The 18,668-nt window shown below is 59.6% G+C and overlaps 1 protein-coding gene across 2 annotated transcripts; it reads right to left on the bottom strand.

Annotated features, from left to right (window-relative positions):
- Window positions 1-953: 953 nt before the first annotated feature.
- RAD23A (RAD23 homolog A, nucleotide excision repair protein) lies at window positions 954-18,354 on the bottom strand. 2 transcript variants are annotated; one of them, XM_044994909.1, is made up of 9 exons: window positions 18,190-18,354; window positions 12,900-13,061; window positions 12,346-12,548; window positions 10,716-10,771; window positions 9,614-9,741; window positions 9,134-9,209; window positions 8,735-8,790; window positions 8,152-8,316; window positions 954-4,025 (listed from the first exon to the last, which is right to left on the bottom strand). In XM_044994909.1, exons 1-9 carry the CDS (start codon window positions 18,325-18,327, stop codon window positions 3,912-3,914), a joined length of 1,098 nt encoding a protein of 365 aa, XP_044850844.1. In that variant the 5' UTR covers window positions 18,328-18,354; the 3' UTR covers window positions 954-3,911. The 2 variants fall into 2 exon arrangements, with proteins under 2 accessions (XP_044850844.1, XP_044850843.1); XM_044994908.1 differs by having other exon boundaries at window positions 8,660-8,790; window positions 18,190-18,350.
- Between the last annotated feature and the right edge of the window lie 314 nt (window positions 18,355-18,668).

Raw genomic sequence — 18,668 nt, forward strand, 5'->3', positions numbered from 1 at the left:
ACATTGTCGACCTGTCCAGGAACAGGAACTGCAGGAAGGCTCCAGCGCCCCCGCACAGCAGCCGTCCCTGTCCCGGAGCCCAGCAGCTCCTGCAGGCCGCAGAGGGACCCAGCTGCCCTAGCGTGGCCTTGCTCCGACCCCAGCTGCTTTGCACAAATGTGGCCAAACCTGCTTTCTGGGCCCGCCCGGCTGCTGCAAGCCCGGCCCCTCTGGCAGAGCCTGGGCTTGGGCTAGTCCATCGTAGCTTAGCGGGGCCCTCGGCTCGCGTCACCTGAAATGACTCAGCCCCCAGGCCCAGCCCAGAGGTGGCTGCATTTCAGCACTGGGCGAGGGCTCCCTGCACCCCACCCCGAGGCAGCTGCATTCCAGCAGCCAGCGAAGCGAGCCAGCCCCGCTGCTGTAAGAGCCCTGACGCTGGAGAAAACCCTGCATTAGCCTGGCCCACGGCTCCAGGCCTCGTTCCCGCTGGGTTTAGCCTCACGGTAACGGTCTCCAAGCGCCTCCCGCCCCTGCAGTGCCAGGCAGAGCGCAGCCCTGGCAACCACCAACACAGCCCAGGGGCACCTACACGGTGAAGCGGGAGGGGCCCCCATTCCTGGGAAAAGGGCTGAGCCTTCCCTCGCTGACCCCCAGCCCCCAAGCGCTAGCAGGCTCAGTCGACAGGAGGTGGGAGGGATATGGAGACATAATGGGCCTTAGTCCACACCTGCTGTTCTTTGGTGCTACCCTAATTCACCTAATACCGTACAGCACCTAGCGCACAGGTCCCGCTCCATGACTAGCCAGCTGGCCCTGGGGAAGAGATCCATGCTCCTGTGGGGGAGCCTGGGCCAACCCACCCGCTCCCAGCACAGGCCTGTTCAATCCTCCACACTTTAAAATAGCTCTCCCCTCCCCGGCCGCTGGCAGCTTCCCCCAGGCGCGGGTTAGAAAGAACACGCCGGAGACGGGAGCTTTTAGGAGGTTCCGACCCGTCCTCGTCAGCGAGTGGCGGGGGCAGCTCGTTTATTTCACATTCCATTCATAGCACCCCAAAAACAGTGGGTGTAAAACAGCGGTTTCAGCCTGGACCGGGAGAGAGAGAGGCCGGCCGGCCGCCTGGGGGGACTGGGAGCTGTGGGGGAAATCTACAGCCAGGGGCCAGGCCGGCTTCATTCCCCGACCCTGCCTGGTGTTCCCATCCCCCCGCTCAGCTCAGACTGGAGCTGAACAGCTCAAGACTGAAACAAATGAGGCCGGACCCCTGCGCTTGACCAGCCAGGCGAAGCGCCTTCCCCTAAGGCTGCTGGGAAATTTAGGGGCACCCCCATTCTGTTAACTCAGCAGCATGTGGGGCTTGAGGGCTGGTCTATGCTGAATATTTACATGGACACACCTACATCTCGCAGGGTGTGACAAACCCACACCCGAGAGGTAGAGTTCCGGGGACGAATGCTGACCCGGCCCAAGCTGCCGCCTCTCCGGGAGGTGGATTAACTCCCGGCGCTGGAGCGAGAGTCTATTCTGAAGAGCTCCAGTAGCGTTTTCAGCATAGACTCCAGCACCACCCCAGCATTTGAGACCAGCCCCCCCATGGCTCCCGAGAGAAACCAACAGCCGCCGGGGCCTCGAAAGCTGCTGCTAAATTAACAGGTGCAACAAAGCCGCCGCGGGGCCCGTGCCAGGCAAGGGGGGAGCAGTGCCCCCCAAAATGGCAGGTCTGACTGACGAGGCTGGGGGGTGGTGGGGAGGCCAAATTCCAGAACCCCCCCAGCCCCGCTTTCCCCACCCCCCAAGGTGGGTGGGTAAGAACCACCCTCTTTTGGTTTTAAATTTGCATGTAATCTTTCCATCCCAACCCCCCACTCCTCCCCTTTTTACCTACTTCACCATCCAATCTATCCCCTCTGCCATCTCCACCCCCCGAGTTCGATCGGGCCCCTGGTTAGCAGGCACAGACCCCGCGGCTGGTTAGGAACATTTATAAGTACAACCAAGAAAACAAACCAACCTCAAAATAAACTGCAAATGCTAGGACACTGCTCCTTTAAGATGGAACTGTGGCCACAGGGTAAGGCCTGGATCTAACCAATGGACGCTATTCACTTGAGGTATAGCTAAGAACGTGGGCCTATCAAACTCTTGTCCCCACCCACTTTGGAACCCATGTTCCCACCCCCTTAAAGTCAAACGGGCTTAGTTTAGCAGAGCATCAGTCACGACTACCCTGCAATATCATGGAATTTATTCAATATCAAGTTATTTATGGCTTCAGGATTTACTTTAGAGGCAAATACTCTGTTCTCTTTGCAACTGCACGCTGGGGAAAGCGAGCCCAAGGCAGGATTCGTACGTAACAGAATGGGTCAGAAAAATCAGGAGTTACTTCAAAGGGGGTATCAAGGTTTTTGGGGCATGAGCCAAGGAAGGAAATAGGGATACAGACACGGGTGTGATGATCATGAAAAATCAGCCAAGCCAGAATACGCCAGAGCTGCAGGGATGTTTAGATCCAAGTGCAAACTGGGCATTTCAGGCGTGCGTTTAAACACCATCTTGTTGGCATTAAAATGGCAGGGAGGAGGGGGGATGAGGGTGGATTTTAATCTGATCTTTTCGGAGGTGGGTCAGAGCACGTCTGCTTTTCAAGGGGGGTGGAAGCGGATTTTTAAATTACCAGGGTGAAGAGGGGTAAAAGTTGCCCTGTTTCAGATAAATAGACTTTGATCTAATAAATCTGTATTTTTTAAATCCCGCAATGAGGAGAAAATCACGGTTAAAAAGACACCCTATCTTTTGGTTCCCTTAAAACTACAATAGAATTGGAAACGGTTTAAAACAAGCTGAGGAAGGGACCGATCTGCAGCACTTTTCAAAGGGGTAATTTAAAAAAGATTCTTTAAGGGTAGGCAGGGTTTTAATGGCTTTCCATCTCCCTCGGCACAGCCCAGGACTGAGGTCGGAGGGCCAAACACCGCACAAGCAGCCCTGTTGAGGGCTCTGGCTCCGAGCGTCAAACCCTGCTCTCGCTGGCAGCGTGGCTTCAGTGCTGTGTTTTCACGACAGCCCTGGCCCGGCTCAGCGCGGCCTGTTCGAAGGCAGCACCCACACCTCGCCGAGCAGCTGGGGTCTTAGAAAGAGGCCGGGCTCACAGGAAGCCAGTTCTCAAACCTCCCTGATCGCCAAGCCGAACCCAAGCGTTTAAAAGGGAGCTGGAGCTAACTGCTAGCGGAGGGCGGTGGGTTTAAGCACAGCCTAGTCTAGGAGCAGGGATCCGTGCTCTGCTCAGCGTGAATCCAGACTAGCAACATGGTTTAGCCTCATCTATGCAGCCAAAACCAACCACTAACCCAAGAGCCTGGGGAGTGGGGTGGGCCCCCTGAGATCTGTGAGGTTGGAAGGGGATTAGACAGGGTCTAACGCTGGCTGTTGGCTGGACAGTGGCAGAAACCGGGACTGGGGAAGGGACATTAAAGGAGAGTAACAGACGGTTAGTGGGTGATGGATGGAAGCCGAGTACCTCTCGATAACAAAGCAATCTGTCTGCACGCAAGTTTTGGGCTGGGCTGGACGAGGAGCCCACAGACCCCCTCTACCAGCCCCAAATCCCTTCTCCCCGCCCCCGAGCCAGCACCGTGCAGGAGAGGGGCGCAGCTGAATTCACCCACAGCACGGGCGCTGGGGGGAGGGGGGCTGGGACTAGGGGCTGGTTCTGCTGCTGATCCCCAGCTGTCCAGTTCCACGAGGAGGGGAGAAAAGAGCATTTCCTCGAGCCAGGCGGCCAGGCTGGTCAAATCTAGATGAAAGTTTGTCTGATTGGGGGCAGGTTGGGGGGGATTTGGGGTCTCTCCCACATACCCCTTAAATAGACAGGAATAGATATAGAGAGAATTTTTTTTATATATAAAATTTTTTCTTCCTTTTTCCTTGCATCACTCGTCATCGAAGTTCTGACTCAGCAGGAAATTGGCAGCCAGGTTTTCGTTCTTCTCACAAGCAAAGTAAGCCTGGATGACCAGACTTTCCGGGAATCCTAAGGCCTTTAACTGAGGGGACACAAAGGGAGACGCGTCAAAGGACCCTGCCTGGGAAGCCCACTCCTCTCTGCGGCCCTGTACGTCCCAGCCACCCTCGGGAACCAAGCCCCTCCGGAGCAGAGTGCCTGAGCCCACTTGGGACGCTTGAATGTGGGGGTGAAAGAGGGGCTGTAAACCCCTCAGGTTTGGGGGGCTGGGGGAGAATTCCCCCCAGTACAGGCACTGCGGAGGACCCCCTCGTGCAGAGGCACAGCCCTGCACCCCTGTGACTTCGACAGGGCTGTTATCTTAAAACCAGCCCCCCCCCCCAGTCCCCTCCAGGCTGCCAGGTCTGTGCTAGCTCCTGGAGGCCTGACAACCTCACCCGCGGCTGTAACCCGCCGCAGGGCGGGGGTGAAGTGCTGCCTGGCAGGGCAGAGCCGAGGTTTGGAGATGCAGCTAGAAACCGCGGCCGAGTTGGTCTGGAGCGCGGAAGAGCGTGCTAGCTGCCAGGAGCTAAGACACGGGCTGCGGACCTGAGCCTGAACCTACAGGAACAAATGGCACTGCTAGATTCTCGTGGGGACGCAGCCAGGGAGACTACGCCAGGCCGGGGAAGGCACTTAAAGAACAGGAGGCTCAGGTGACCTTCCGTGGGATTCTACCGGGCCCTGGAAGAGGAGCGCGAAGGCAAGATAAGATGATGATCAGCATCTGGCTCAGGCAGTGGTGCTACCACTGGGAGGCAGTGACGGGCAGAGGACTGTTCTCCGGGGACAGACACCACCTGAGCAGGGAGGGCGACAGATGTCTGGGATGGAGGTTGGCACAACTGATCAGAAGAGCTTTAAACTAGGGACTCAGGGCAGGCGTAATCTGCACACCTGACTGAGCAGGAGGAAAGTCAAGTACAAGAGCCCACGGCAAGGGAGAAAGGACCAACGGAGGGCAGGAGAATGGACGACGAGGTCCCAACGCCACTGACACTAACAGTCAGGAAGGGGACACTGCAGTAGAATGACTGGCCCGGACTGGGTGAGGAACGTGGGTGAAGCTGAGCAGACAATGAAGGCGCCTGTCCACCGCCGCGAGGCGCCTGGGGAACCACATGGAGGGACAGGAAGTGAAAGCAGGGACGACGGGGAGAACAGAACTGGGGAGCGGGGTACAGGGGCAGAAGGGAACGTGCTGTGCAGGGAAGAGGTGCAGCACTGGATGTTAATGACAAGGGAGAGACAGGAGAAGTGACGGAATGGATAAAACGGAACCTATCTGGGTCACGACCACTTTGGGGAAGAAAGCTCCGAAAGGCTCTGCTGGGAGGGTGCTCGGGGTCTGCGACGGACCCTCAGGAGCTGGAGAGACCTCTAATGAGCTCAGCACGACTGGGAATTGGGATTACGGGAGACTTTAATCCCCCAGACTGATTGGAGGACAAACGGTGGCCCATAAACGTTACTCGATGGGACAGCCGACAGATTTCCTCACCAAACAGTCACCGAACCACCAGGAGCCGATGCTGGTTTAGATTTCGTGTTGGTAAGAAGCGAGCAGGTTGGGTCGAGTGCTCGTGAGCTAATTCACGATAAACAAAGTAGGTCAGGTCTGAATCGAGAGTCCTGCATTTCAAAGGGGAAGGGAAGCGTTTGGGAAGCGGACTGGCCTGGAGAACTCGAGGACCTGAATGCGGAGGAGGCTTGGAATTATTTTAAGCCAAAGGCGCAGAAGTGGCCTGAAGCCAGCGGGGGAATCACAGGGAAGGGCTGCACCTCACCCAGGGGACGGAGAGGGCACGGAAAGTGGGAGGGCTCAGCGAAGAACACGACCTCTTGGAGCGTAGGGGAGAACTGCCAAAAGCCAGGCAGGGCTGGAGCTTGCCAAGGAAATGAAAACCACCAGGAAACGGTTCTTTAGCCATACGGGGGAAAAAGGAAAACAAGGAAAGAAGTGGGACGCGACGCACTGCGGATGGGCAGGAGATTAAGGATAATCTGGGCCCGGCCCGACACCTAAACGAAGGTCGTGTCTCAGTTTTTCACAGGGGTGATGAGTTTTTAATTGGGGCAGTGGCAGGGTGGCTGATGGGAACGAGGATACAGAGGTAAAATGACCACCTCCAAGGCGGATGCCAGACTCAGTTGAATAGGAGCAGGTCGGGGGGCCTGGAATATTAAAGGAACTGGCACGTGAAATTACAAGGCCAAGAGCAAGGATCTGTAATGAACCCGTAAACTCGGGGGTCGCACCCTGCGACTGGGGAACTGCCGACACAATACTTGTATTTCAGGGGGCGGGGGGATGACACAGTGATCCAGGAAACTAAAGGCCCTTCAGTGTGACCTCAATTGCACGCGAAGTCTTAGAACAAATGCTGAGAGTAATTAAGGACAGGGGTAAACGGTAACTGGGAATAAAGACAACATGGATTTACAAAAGGTAGATCCTGACAGACCAACCTGATCTGTTTCTGAGAAGATTTCTGATTTGCTAGACAAAGGAAGTGCAGTAGGATTTCAGTAAAGCATTTGATACAGTTCCCACACGGGAAATTAGTTCTACTGGAGACGATGGGGATCAATAGGAGAATCGAAAGGTGGGTAAAGGAACTGGTTAAGGGAAGACGACATCAGGTCATGCTGGAAGGTGGACGATCAGGCTGGAGGGAGGTTACTAGAGCAGTCGCTCAGGGACCAGTGTTATCAAACATTTTAACGTGATGCAGCTGTGAAAGAGGCTAACGAGCTCTTGGGCTGCATCAGGCGAGGTGTTTCCAGCAGAGACGGGGACGCGTTAGTGCCGTTACACAAGGCACTGGTGAGACCTCACCTGGAACACTGGGTGCATTTCTGGGCTCCCATGTGTAAGAAAGACGAATTCAGATTCGAAACGGTGCCGAGAAGGGTGACTAGGATGATCCGAGGACGGGAGAACCGACCTCGAGAGGAGACTCAAATCGCGACTCGTTCAGCCTAACCACCCGACGGGGAGGGGAGAGCTGATAGCTCTGGTATGTCAGAGGGAAAATACCAGGGAGGGAGAGGACTTATTGAAGGGCCAACATTGGCACAAGCACAGATGGCTAGAAACTGGCCATCAACAAGTTTTGGCTTGAAACGAGATGAAGGTTTCTAACCATCAGAGGGGGGAAGTTCTGGGACAATCTCCCACGGGGAGGGCTCCGAGTTACCACCGAGAATTCTTTCCAGGTGTCTGGCTGGTGGGTCTCACCCACGTGCTCAGGGTCTAACCAATCACCAGCTTTGAGGTTGGGAAGGATTTTCCCCCAGGTCAGACCAGGCAGAGACCCTGGGTTTTCCCCCTCTGCAGTGTGGGGCCTGGGTCACCTGCAGGTTTGAACTAGAGCAAATGGTGGATTCTCTGTAACTTGGTCTTTACATCAAGATTTGAGGCCTTCACGAACTCAGCCAGGCGCTATGGGGGTGTTCCCGGAGGGGGTGGGTGAGGGTCTGTGGCCTGAGATGTGCAGGTCAGACTAGGTGCTCAGGACAGGCCCTTCTGGCCTTAAGGTCAATGAGTCTATGGAGTCACCATGAACCCAGCAACGGCCCTTTCTGGATCTGACCAGGGGGGAAAGACTCGGAAGACTCCCCTGTTCACTCTGAAGACTAACGATGCCACTTTGATGCACATTTCAGCAGAGGTATCCAGCTCCTCCGGGATATTGTGGGCGGAGCTGCCAAGCTTCCCCATCAGGGAGGACCACGCCCATTTCGGGGGGAGGACCAAATTAATTCTGCTCCATTGCTTTGCAAAGTCAGAGCTGTCCACTCCCCCCTCCCCGCCACTGTCCCATCTCAAACACCCCCACCCCCCAGTGTTACCAAGGCTACGACCTGGCCTTTATGTTAATAACTAAACTTAGTTCTTGTTCAACTCCCAGCTCAAGGGGCTCAGCATCAGACCAGACCAGGCTTTTGGAGTGGTCAGGGCCAGACAGAAACGGACTCCAGGAGTCCTGGCCTCCAGCTTCCCCCGCACCCCCTGCTCCAACCACTAGACCCCAACTCCTGGCACAGACCTGGGGATAGAACCCAGGAGTCCTGGCTCCCAACCTCCAGACCCCAATGCACCCGTGTTGGGTCTCTCCAGCGCAGGGATCCCGGGGCACCTCCTGGCACAGCCAGCCCCCCCTTACCCTTTCTATGGCTTCTTTTTCCTGAGGCGTGACCTGGATGTAGTTCATCTGGGGAGCTTCCTCTCCGATGGCCCCGATCTCCCCCTCGATGTCAGAGATGTCGGCCATCTCGCCCAGCGGCTCGTTCAGCATCTGGATGAACTGCTCTTGGTGCTGGCTGATTTGCTGGGGAGGGCAGGGGGAAGGGGGTCAGGGTTAGGGAGAGATGCCCCTCCCCTCCCAGAGCAGGGCTCCACAGACCCTTTTCCCAGTGGGGAAACTGAGGCACAGAGAGGGGCAGGGACTTGTTCAAGGTCACAAAGCAACCCACTGGTAGAGCCAGGGTTAGAACCCAGGAGTCCTGGCTCCCCCACCACCCTCTGCTCTAACCCCTCAGACCCCACTCCCCTCCCAGGGCCAGGCACAGAACCCAGGAGTCCTGCCTCCCCCGACTCCAGACACACTCCCCTCCCAGTGCTACTTCTGGCTCCTCCTCCGTGGCCTCTTTCAGCCCCTGCCCCCCCTTTACCTGCAGTAGCTGGGGGTTCTCCTGGCCCAGCTGCTGGAGCAGGGCCGGGAGCAGGGCTGGGTTCTGCTGGATCACCTGTCGCATGTTCTGGAACTGGGGCTGGTCTCTCAGGAACTCCAGCGGGTTCTCGCCTGCGGGGCAGGAGTGGGTGGGGTGAAGCCAGGCCATGCCTTGAAGGGGCCGGGCCCACCTGAGCCATGCCCCACACGGGTGGGGCACTGGTGATCACAGGATAAGGGGGGTATCTAGCCAGGAGGAGAGGGCCTGGAGCCACCCCCTCCTCCCCAAGGGACCAGTTTGGGTCGCCATCTGCCTCCCCCGGCCGCATGCTCTCAGCAGGCTTCCATCGCCCACACTCCACAGGTGCGAGAGCCTTCTCCCACGCAGCTCCAGCCCCTCGCCTGGCCGCCCTGGGTCTCCCCCTCCCACCACGGTCCCCAAGTCTCACATGGGAGCGAGGGGCCCGTCACTGACCTTCTGGTGCTGGCTGCTCTGTGGTTTGGCTCTCCTGGATCGGGGCTCTCTCCGGCTCGGAGGTGCCCGGGATGCCCTGTGACGTCAAAGGGGCATCGTCAGTGCTGTCCAGCATCCCTCCCCCCAACCCCACAGGGCTCACCCCACAAGGGGCCAGAAAGTAACTCAGTCTCGGGGGTTTGCCCGGCACCCCAGGTCCTGCCAGCAAGGGTGCAAGCTAACGGCAGGCAATGCAGGCACCCCTGGGCTGGATCAGAACCGGTGTCCTTACGAGGTCCCACTCCCGTAAGTCATCCAGATGTGGATGGGAAAAAAAAATCATTTGCCCAAGGTCACAGAGCGAGTCAATGGCACTGAAACCCAGGAGTCCTGGCTCCCGGGCGAACCCCCTAGACCCCGCTCCCCTCCCCACGGTGGGTATCGAATCCAGGAGCCCTGCCCCCCTCGCTCGGCCTGTTCCAAGCCCCAGCGCTCCCTTACCGTCAGCAGGTACTCCACAGCTCGGTGCGGGTTGTTGTAGCTGGCCCGGAGCGCGGCCACCACCCGCTCCCGCTCGTATCCCATGGACATGATCTCGGTCAGCATCGTCTCGTACTCCGAGCCGGTCACTGCAGGCAGAAGGAGACAACGGCCCGGGCTGAGGGAGAGCCAGCAGGCCTGGGGTGCCCAGCACACGCTCCCCAAGGGAAAGGAGGGCAGGAGCGGGTGCTGGCTATGAACACAGCCCTTCCCCCTCCGCCAACATCTCCCAGCAGAGGGGTTCACCCTCCCCAGCACGGGATCGGCCCCCCATCCCCGCAGGGGAAGTGACTCAAAGTCACCCTGAGTCAGGGGCAGAGCTGGGACTAGAACCCAGGAGTCCTGGCTCCCTGCTCCACACCCCACCCTGTCCATGACTAGTGCTTCTGGGCACTACCGTAATACAGCTAAATAACACCCACCCACCCCTCATGTCCACCTTGGCTGGAGATGGAACCAGGCCCATGAGTGCTGGGAAAAGGCCCAGGAGTCCTGGCTCCCAGTCCTGCCCCCACAGCTCTAACCACTAGACCGCACTCCTCTCGCAGAGCTGGGAAGGGAACCCAGGAGTCCTGGCTACCAGCTCTGTGTCTCCCCACCCCACCACGGTTTTCTTTCCCTAACGCGGCCCCTCTGCTAACAAACGACTGGAGACGGTCGCCTTTTATCCTTGGGACAGACAGCCCAGGCTGCCCCAGAGCGGCTGGCAGCAGAGACCCAACCAACTCATCACACAGGGCACTGAACAACCCGGGGCTTGGAACCCGCCCTGCACTGAAACGATGAGGGAGGCAGCTCCCCCCGAGCCATCACCCCCACCCCCCGCGAAGGGGGGTCCTGCTCCTGGCACCCGTACACCGCAACGGGAAGAGGGGGTTGTTTTATCCAGCGACGGCCACCAGAGGGCGCCCCCACCCCACGAGCTCACACTGCAGGAGCCAGCTGCAGCGTCTGCCCCCCGGGAGCCATGGACCAGCCGGCCCGGGGTGCTGGCAGGAGCTCGCTGCTGCGCCCCAGGGACCCCGGCCGCCTGCCCCAGCCCCGGCGAGGGGATTTCACCTACCCAGGGTGGAAGCCGCGTCGTCTGGGCGCCCCACGCTACCTGAAGAGGGAACAGAGCTGCAAATTTAAAAGAGAGGAATAGTAGCTGGCTCCTTCCAAACAGCCGGACAAGATGCAAACAGCCAGGGGCCAACACCGCGCTGGGGCGGCCGGGCCAGGCGGAACCGCAGGTCCCTTCTCCCGGTGATCTGACCCCAGGCCCTGCCTGCGCTAGGAAAGCAGCACGGTTCTGAACGCTACCGCGCGCGTTCGAAATCCCACGGACGCGGCCCGCGCGTTTGGCGAATCTGGAGTTTGCGAGCGGGTCCCCGCTCTCCCTTTCTCGGCCTGAGGGCGACTGTGTTTGTGCAGCGCCTGGCACAGCAGGGTCTTGGCACGTGGGCTGGGCGCTACCGTAATACCACTAATAGCTACTAGCCACTCTCAGGATCCCAGGGCTCAGACGGTGTCTATGGCAGAAAATTCCTCTGGTTTCAAGTTCAGCTGGATTTTTTTGTTTTCAGCCGGTGCAGACCCCGGGGTGGAGGCCTTTATGCCCTGCTGGGTGCCCACGGGCAAGTCACGCCTCGTGCCTCAATTTCCCCATCTGTAAAATGGGGATAATGCTCCTGAGCTTTACTGAGGAATTATTATGGTTTCAGCTGGGGTGACGCTGTTCCCACTGGGCCCAGTCCTGACAGCGGAATCAGGGTCCACCCTGGGGTAACAATGTCCGAACACTGGTGCCCTCACAGCTGAGTTTTTGGAAGCCTGCCTGATCCTGCCACAGGCCGGCTCTCCCTCTCCTCACTGCCGTCCCCACTGGAAGGACCCACCACCCCGCTGCCATGTTAACTCTCTTGGGGCTATGCCTGGCGTGACCCAAGCCCCCAAGTTTGCACCTGCTGATCTCGGACAGCAGGGATGTCTTCTCGCCAACGCGATTTCTGACAAACGCTCGGCTTTTCCGCCCAGGAGACACGCGGGGTCTTCGCCACATCTCAAGGGGCCCCAGGTCACTAACTGAAACTAAAGGGCCTTTCAGTCCGTCCTGAAATCAAACCAGCCCCGCAGCTCGTGGGGACGAGTTCTCGGCCAGCAGCCTGGCTCATTCTGTGCTTCACAGGCAAGCTCGGAGCACCCCCCCCCCAACCCCTTTCTGTCCCACACCTCAGGGGATGCGATGTGCGTACAGAGCCGGCCATTCACCCGCAGGCTGCAGTCTGTGTATGTGGGATCACTGCAGTGTAACCACCTCTGGGGTGAGAGGTGGCAGCTGCTTAACAGCCACATGGCAACGTTATGCTTAAAAAAACCACCTCACCACAGGGAGGCAGGCACGACTGCACTGATGGGGAAACTGAGGCACAGAGCTGCAAAGTGACTGAGCCAGTGAAAGTGAATCTGTGGAAGGGCTGGGAATAGGACCCAGGAGTCCTGACTCCCAGCCCCCTTGTTTTAACCACTAGACCCCACTCCTCCAAGTTAAAGATGTTCCAAATTCCCACGAAGGAAGGTTATGCCCACACCTGAAGTGGAAGGCATCCCCCTCCCCACATTCTCTGGGGCACAACATCAGGGTACCTGGAGTGACTGAGCTATGAACATTGACAGGCCGGCCCGGGGAGGGGGCACGCGCTCTCAGTGCTTACCCGGCAGTGGATTCGGGCAGCGTGACAGCAGCTGGCTCCTCCGGAGGCTTCTCCTCGCTTGGCGCCGCGGGCGCTGGGGGCAGGACAGCATCAGCACCGGCTGCGGGCGCCGGCGTCTGCCCCACCGATGGGGTTGGCTCTGGGGCGCTGGCTGGCCCAGCATCACCAGGTGAGGGGGCCGGGACGCCCGAGTTGGATTTGGTCTGAGGAAACAAGCAGCGTTGAAGGGGGCAGCTGGGGTCTCTGCCCCCCGCTCCCCAGCCACATGCGAGGCGATCAGCTCCCGACCCCCGGGGAAGCAGCTACGGTGAAGGGGGGCAGGAAGGAACTCCCCTTGGGCACTGGCTGACTGCGTGTGTTACACAATCAGCACTAACTGTGAGAGGAGAGCGCCCCCTAGTGCCACTCTGGGGTCAGCACAGACTGCGAGGGGAGAGCGCCTCCTGCTGAGCGGGTGTGAAAAGCTGCCTTCTTTCCGCAGCATCGCAGCCAGGGGCAGCCCCTACCCCCGGCCCAGCAGCCTAGCCGGGAGCAGGAGCAGGGCCCGGACGTACCTTCGTCACCATGACCACCACGAAGTTCTTCTCGTCGATCTTGTACTCCTTGATGGCGACGTCGTCGCTCAGGATCTTGCCGGCGTAGATCAGCTTCTGGCCTGACACGGGGAAGGCCTCCTTGCCTTTCTCGGCCTCAATCTTCTCCTTGAGGACCCGCACCTGCCAGGCGGGACGGGACGGCCCCGTCAGCTGGGTACGCAGATCCCCGCGTGGCTGGGAGGGGGGCACCTCTCCTTCCCCACCCAGCTCCCGCCCCCAGCCGGGCTCCAGGGGCGATATTAGGCGGGAGGATTAAGGAGGTGTCGGGGCAGGTTGGTTTGTTCCCACCCTGGTTCTCTGCACCCTAGTCTGGTCTTGCGGGAAAGGCCCTGACCTGGGACTCAGGAAATCTGGATCTGCCACCAACTCCCTGGGTGTCCCAGGGCAACTCTCTGGCTCTGAGCTGCCAACCTGTTACCCAGATGCTGCACCTGAGTCCCACCCTGCACGTGGCCTCGCTGTGATGGTGACAGCCTCTCACTGCGTGTGGGCAGCGCCCGGCCTGATGGGGCCGGATCTTGGCTGAAGCCTCTAGATAACCACTGGGTAACCTCACAGCTCCGTAGACTGGAAGCTCTTTGGGGCTGGGACCGTCTCTGTTGTGAGTTGTACAGCCCAGGCTCCTGGCCACCACTGTAACACAACAGAGTAATACACACAAAAGACCCTGGACGCGCTCCCTGGGGCAGGTCACTGGATGTCTTGGGCTCCCGTCTGCCGGTGACCCACGGCCAAGCTGCACCTGCGACTCTCCCCCGGCTGCCAGGACCGCCCAGAGCTCCAGTTACGCTGAACGGTGCCAACGAGACCGGGGAGGTGCCCGTGCAGACTCGGGACCCCCCGGCACCCCTCTACCCAGCGCGGGACGTTTCAGGGGCACATGCTGGGCTTGTGATGGAAGCAGCTTCCCCACAGGGGGAGGGCCAGGGCCAGGGCCAGGCCGGACTACACGAGCCAGCAGCAGCTCTCGCAAGGGGAGGCTGAGGCCCTGGGGAACAGGGCCAGCTGCCACTGCAGCTAACGCAAGCTGGAGGCTCCCTCCTGGGGGCAGCTAAGGGCTCAGGGGGATCCACGCTGGGGACGGAGGCCATCTCGGCACTAGGACCCAAGCTGTATTTGTAACGAGGGATCGCCCTGGCCAGCCACACCCCACTGCGGCCAGCACTGACCGTGAGGGCCCTACAGCACGCCCAGAGCTACTCCCTGCAGCACAGCGCCTCCTACTGCTGCACCAGGGCAGCACTGCCTGCAAAGTGCCCCTGCTGAGCCCCGCCCCCTTGCTCCCGCCAGCACAGCGCCCCCTAGTGCCGTAACATGGGCAGCACGGACACAGGGCAGAAAAGCACCAAGATTTTCACACGTGTTGAACACACCCATTTCCCCCAGTGTAAACAGGGCCTGACTGTCCCCTGGGAATCACAGTCAGCCACTGGGAAAGTCCCACTGGTCCTAGAAGCATCTGAATTGGTCTCTGGGTGACTACAAGCCACTCATGCCCTCTCTGCCTCGGTTTCCCCACTGGTAAGGTCCTTGCAGGCAGGGAGCAGAGTCATGAGGCTCAACCCATTCTGGTTTGCAAGGCCCTCTGGGAGGATTACTGAGCAACTGCTTCTGCAAGCATGTAACCCATCCCGCCAGCCCCCCACCCCTCCGGGACGCCCCGCACGGCCGAGCAGTGGAGCCTTCGCACCCCGGAGGACAATGGTGTCCCAGCGGGGACCTGTCGGAACAGCTGCAGAGCCCTGTGAGACGAGCGAGTAGGAGCCAACGGATATTTTTGGCTGCTGGGCTGAGCCAAAACGAAGCCTGACGCTCCGTGAAAAGCACGTGGGACTCCAGCTATTTCAAAAAGGAAGCCATTGCCTCACCCGTCTCCTCCCATGGGCACGACTGTCCGAATCAGCGAGGCGACAAAACCGTATCACCCACTACCCAAGTGCGGCTGCCTCTGCAGTGGAGCACGGCAGCTGTTTATACCAAGGCCCTTCGCCCTGTGCAGAGGTGCAGCCACCTCCGGGGTGGGCTGTTTATACAGCCCATGGAAGTGAATCCAGTGTCCCAGTACTGAGGGAGAGGAGAGCGCGCAGAGCAGGAGCCAGCGAGGGAATTGTAACGGCCAAGCGCAGAGCCGGGAAATTCGAGGGGGCAGCTGCCAGAGCCGTGCTGGCACGAGGCCCAGCGTAGCTGCACCTATCGGTAGAGCTAAGTCATCGAGGAGGCAGCAGATAAGGTCCGTGCTGCATCTACAAGGGGCTCGGGGCGCAGACACAGCCCTAGCTGGGAAGGGATCGGGCATTACAATCAGACAGGGAGCATTCGAGTCGGTTAAAAACCCAACCTCGGACCTTCGCCTCCTGAGAGCATTAAAGCCGGCCTCGTCCCCTTTTGCCTTTCAGCTCGCCCCACGAGGACAGGAGCAGCCGTTCCACCTTGGTTTTTAATCAGTTTCACTCAGCTCCATGGGCCCGGCTCCTCAGCCAGCACTTTCCTTGGCAGCGGCTTGGGCCTGCTTATTGCCAGGGGCTAGTTTGCATTAAAGACACCAACAATCCTTCTAAGCACGTGATTATTAATCTGGGGAAGGCCCAACAGAGACTGGGGCCGCACAGTGCCGGGCACTGCACAGACACGGAGTGAGAGCTCCTGCCCCAAAGAGCTCACGGGCTGCACAGACATGACATGGGAAGCCCCTCCCATTACACAGGAGGGGAAACCGAGGCACAGAACAATGAAGGGATGTGCTCAAGCTCAGACAGGCAGTCTGTGGCAGAGTTGGGAACTAACCCCAGATCGCCAGTCCCACCACAGGGACTTTACTGGCTATAAACGGGAGGGGAGCTGTCCAGCAAACAGTTTCTGTCTTAAAACGTGATCCGTGCGGTGAAAAACATTTGAAATCCCTTTGCCCTCCTGGGAGGTTTCTCAGCTGCAAAAGTGACAGGGAATATTTCAAATGGTACTTAAAAAAAACGATGGTAAGATTTGGATTGCTAGGGTTTATTTTTATATGCATCGTACCCGCACCCTAAATTCTGGACACCCTCCCCCCAATAAAGGGCCCCTTAAAATCAGCTCTGCCTAAAGCACAAAGCAAAACAGGTCTGAGTGCAGGACTCCGCTCCCTGCTAAAGCCGATCTCAGCGTGATGTTTGGAGGGAGAAGAATCCAGATTGACAGCACACACTATGCATTAACCACATTCTTGGTTGGAACGGGACCCAGGAGTCCTGTCTCCCAGCCACCAGCCTCCAACCCAGTAAGCCCCACTCCCCTCCCAGAACTGGGAACAGAACCCAGCCTCCCTGCTCTCACTACTAGATCCCACACCCTGCTAGAGCTGGGAACAGAAGAGAGGAGTCCTGCCTCCCAGCCCACCGCGCCGCCCATTCGTCCTTCCCAAGTCATTCAAACTGAGCTCAAAGAGTCGTCCCCGCCATCCAAACACTAGCCCGGGAATTTTCCATCTTCCCCACACTGGGACCACACATTACAACAGAAAAAAACCCAGGAATCACCTTCCCATAGAACCCAAGAAAGGGAGGTAGAGTCACCGCCCCAAGGGCCTGTTCACAACCCACAGGCCGAAACCCCAGCCCCGCCGGACACCCTCCCCTCAAGCAAAGCTCCCTTGAAAGCCAAAGGAGATCGCCAGGGCAGAGGCAAGAATGTTCTGGTGATCTGAGACCACGGTACTGGTGCTACCTGTTCCCCCTGCCACCTCGGAGCGGGACACTTAGCAGGTATGTTAATAAGCCCTAGCTCTCATAAGGCGCTTTTCATCTATTCATCGCCAAGGGCTTTACAAAGGAGGTCAGTATAATTCTCCCCATGTTACAGACGGGAAAATTGAGGCTCGGGAGGAGAAATTACTTGTGCCAAGTCACCCGCCAAACCAGTGCTGAACCCAGGTGTCCCAAGTCCCAATCCAATGCTCTAACCACTAGGCTGCATTAGCCCCACAAAACAGTGGGTTCGGTTCCTTCGGGGGACGCCAGTCAGCTTTGACATGAGTCACATGAACATGGATCACAAGGGCGTTAAGGTCTCACCTCTAACATCTCAAGAGTCGGGTCAGGGAGAGAGACGCAGGGTGTTTGCACCCCGGGGGGGGAGCAGGCAGAGAGGCCGATGGGAACAGGAGCAGCAGCTGCTGCAGCAGCACAGCCCCCACTGTGAAATCTCCTCTCCCCGCCCTGGGGAGTGGGGGGCGCCGCACACCAGCTGGGATCAGCTTCTCTTCTTGCTCCCCGCGTTGCTCTGGGCCAGGCAGGCGATGCCCAGCAGTGACCGCCCAGGGCCCAGGGACACGCGCCAGGCCCAGCTTTGCCTGCAGCAGGCCTGCCTGGAACGGGTGCTAATAGGGACTCGCTGAAAGAGTCCCAGACGTACCACCTGCTAATACCCCCATACGGGGGCACACAGGCAGCTCGGCTCCCCCACCCCTCTCCTTTCTGAGGCTCCTACCCCCACGGAGCCATCCACCCCTCCTCCCATGCCCCATCCCCTGCCCTTCTGGCACTCACCCCATATCTCACCCATACCCCTCAAAGCTGATACTCTTCTCTGTGCGTCTCATTCCCAGGTAGGAAAAAAGGGGATGGGGAAGGGACGAGTGCCCCACACAGATTAGAGCCCATCCCATGAGAGTGTGTGTGTGGTGGTGGTGGTGGGGGGGGAGTTTATACTTTTGGGGGAATGGTAGGGAAGCTGCCCCACATGGCAGGGAGGAGTTGGAACCATCCCACATGGAGCTGCCGGGGTGGTGAGGCAATTGGTTCAGGACTATGTGGTGGGAGGGGAAATTGGGCCAGGACCATGTGGAGGTGGGGGCTGCCCCACAAGGGAAGAGGGAGCTGGGATTGTACTGGGACTGCCCCACATGGGGGGGGGGGGAAATTGGCACAGGACCATGTGATAGGGGGGAGGGTGGCCCAAATGGGGGGATGGGGCTGGCTACACATGGGGGAGGGGGAATTGCCACAGGACCATGTTGGGGGGAGGGGGGGCTGCCCCACACGGGAAGAGAGTGCTGGGATCGGGCCGGGGGGGATGGGGCTGCCCCACACGGGGGGGGGGCGCTGGAATCGGGCCGGGGGGAGGGGGGCTGCCCCACACGGGAGGGGGGCGCTGGGATCGGACAGGGCGGGGGGGGGCTGCCCTACCTGCGGGGCGGGGGCAGGGGCGGGGCCGGGGGCTGCCCCCCACGTGGGGTGGGGGCTGGGCGGGGCTGGGGCCGCGCCCCCCTCACCGTCTCCTCGGGCTCCATGCGGATCTTGAACGTTTGCTGCTGCAGCGTCTTGAGGGTGACGGTCACCGCCATGGCGGGGGGGGCGGGGCGGGGCCGGGCGGACGCTTCTTCCCAGCGGACTCGGCAGCCCCACAACATGCAACTCACGCCGCCGCCATCTTAGCGCCCCGCCGCTTCCGGCCCCGGCCAGCGCGCGGGCCCGGCACGTGACAGGGGCACGCGCGGCCTCCGTCACGTGACAGGGGGGAAGCCGCGACGCCGAGCGCGCCCCGCTCACGCGGCCGATCACGTGACGGGAGACGGCCACGTGACCGGGGGACACAAAATGGCCGCCGCGCTGGGCTAACATGGCTGAGCGCGCGGCCCGGGAGCCCCGCCGCTCCCAGCGGGCAGCGCGGCCCGTGACTCCCACGCGTGTCCCTGGTGGCGAGGGCAGGAAGCCCCTGCAGGGCACGGAGGCTGCGTCCGTCCCACGCAGG

The sequence above is a fragment of the Mauremys mutica genome, chromosome 20, assembly GCF_020497125.1.
Source record: "Mauremys mutica isolate MM-2020 ecotype Southern chromosome 20, ASM2049712v1, whole genome shotgun sequence".
Lineage (NCBI taxonomy): Eukaryota > Metazoa > Chordata > Testudines > Geoemydidae > Mauremys > Mauremys mutica.

Bases quoted from the DNA above. Each gene is read 5' to 3' on its own strand.
- RAD23A (XM_044994908.1), bottom strand. From the start codon at position 18,327: ATGTTGTGGGGCTGCCGAGTCCGCTGGGAAGAAGCGTCCGCCCGGCCC. The intron at 9,210-9,613 runs GTAAGGGAGCGC...TTGACGTCACAG, and splicing joins CTGTGGAGTACCTGCTGACG to GGCATCCCGGGCACCTCCGA. The intron at 4,026-8,151 runs GTAAGGGGGGGC...GTGTCCCCTCAG, and splicing joins AAAAAGAAGCCATAGAAAGG to TTAAAGGCCTTAGGATTCCC.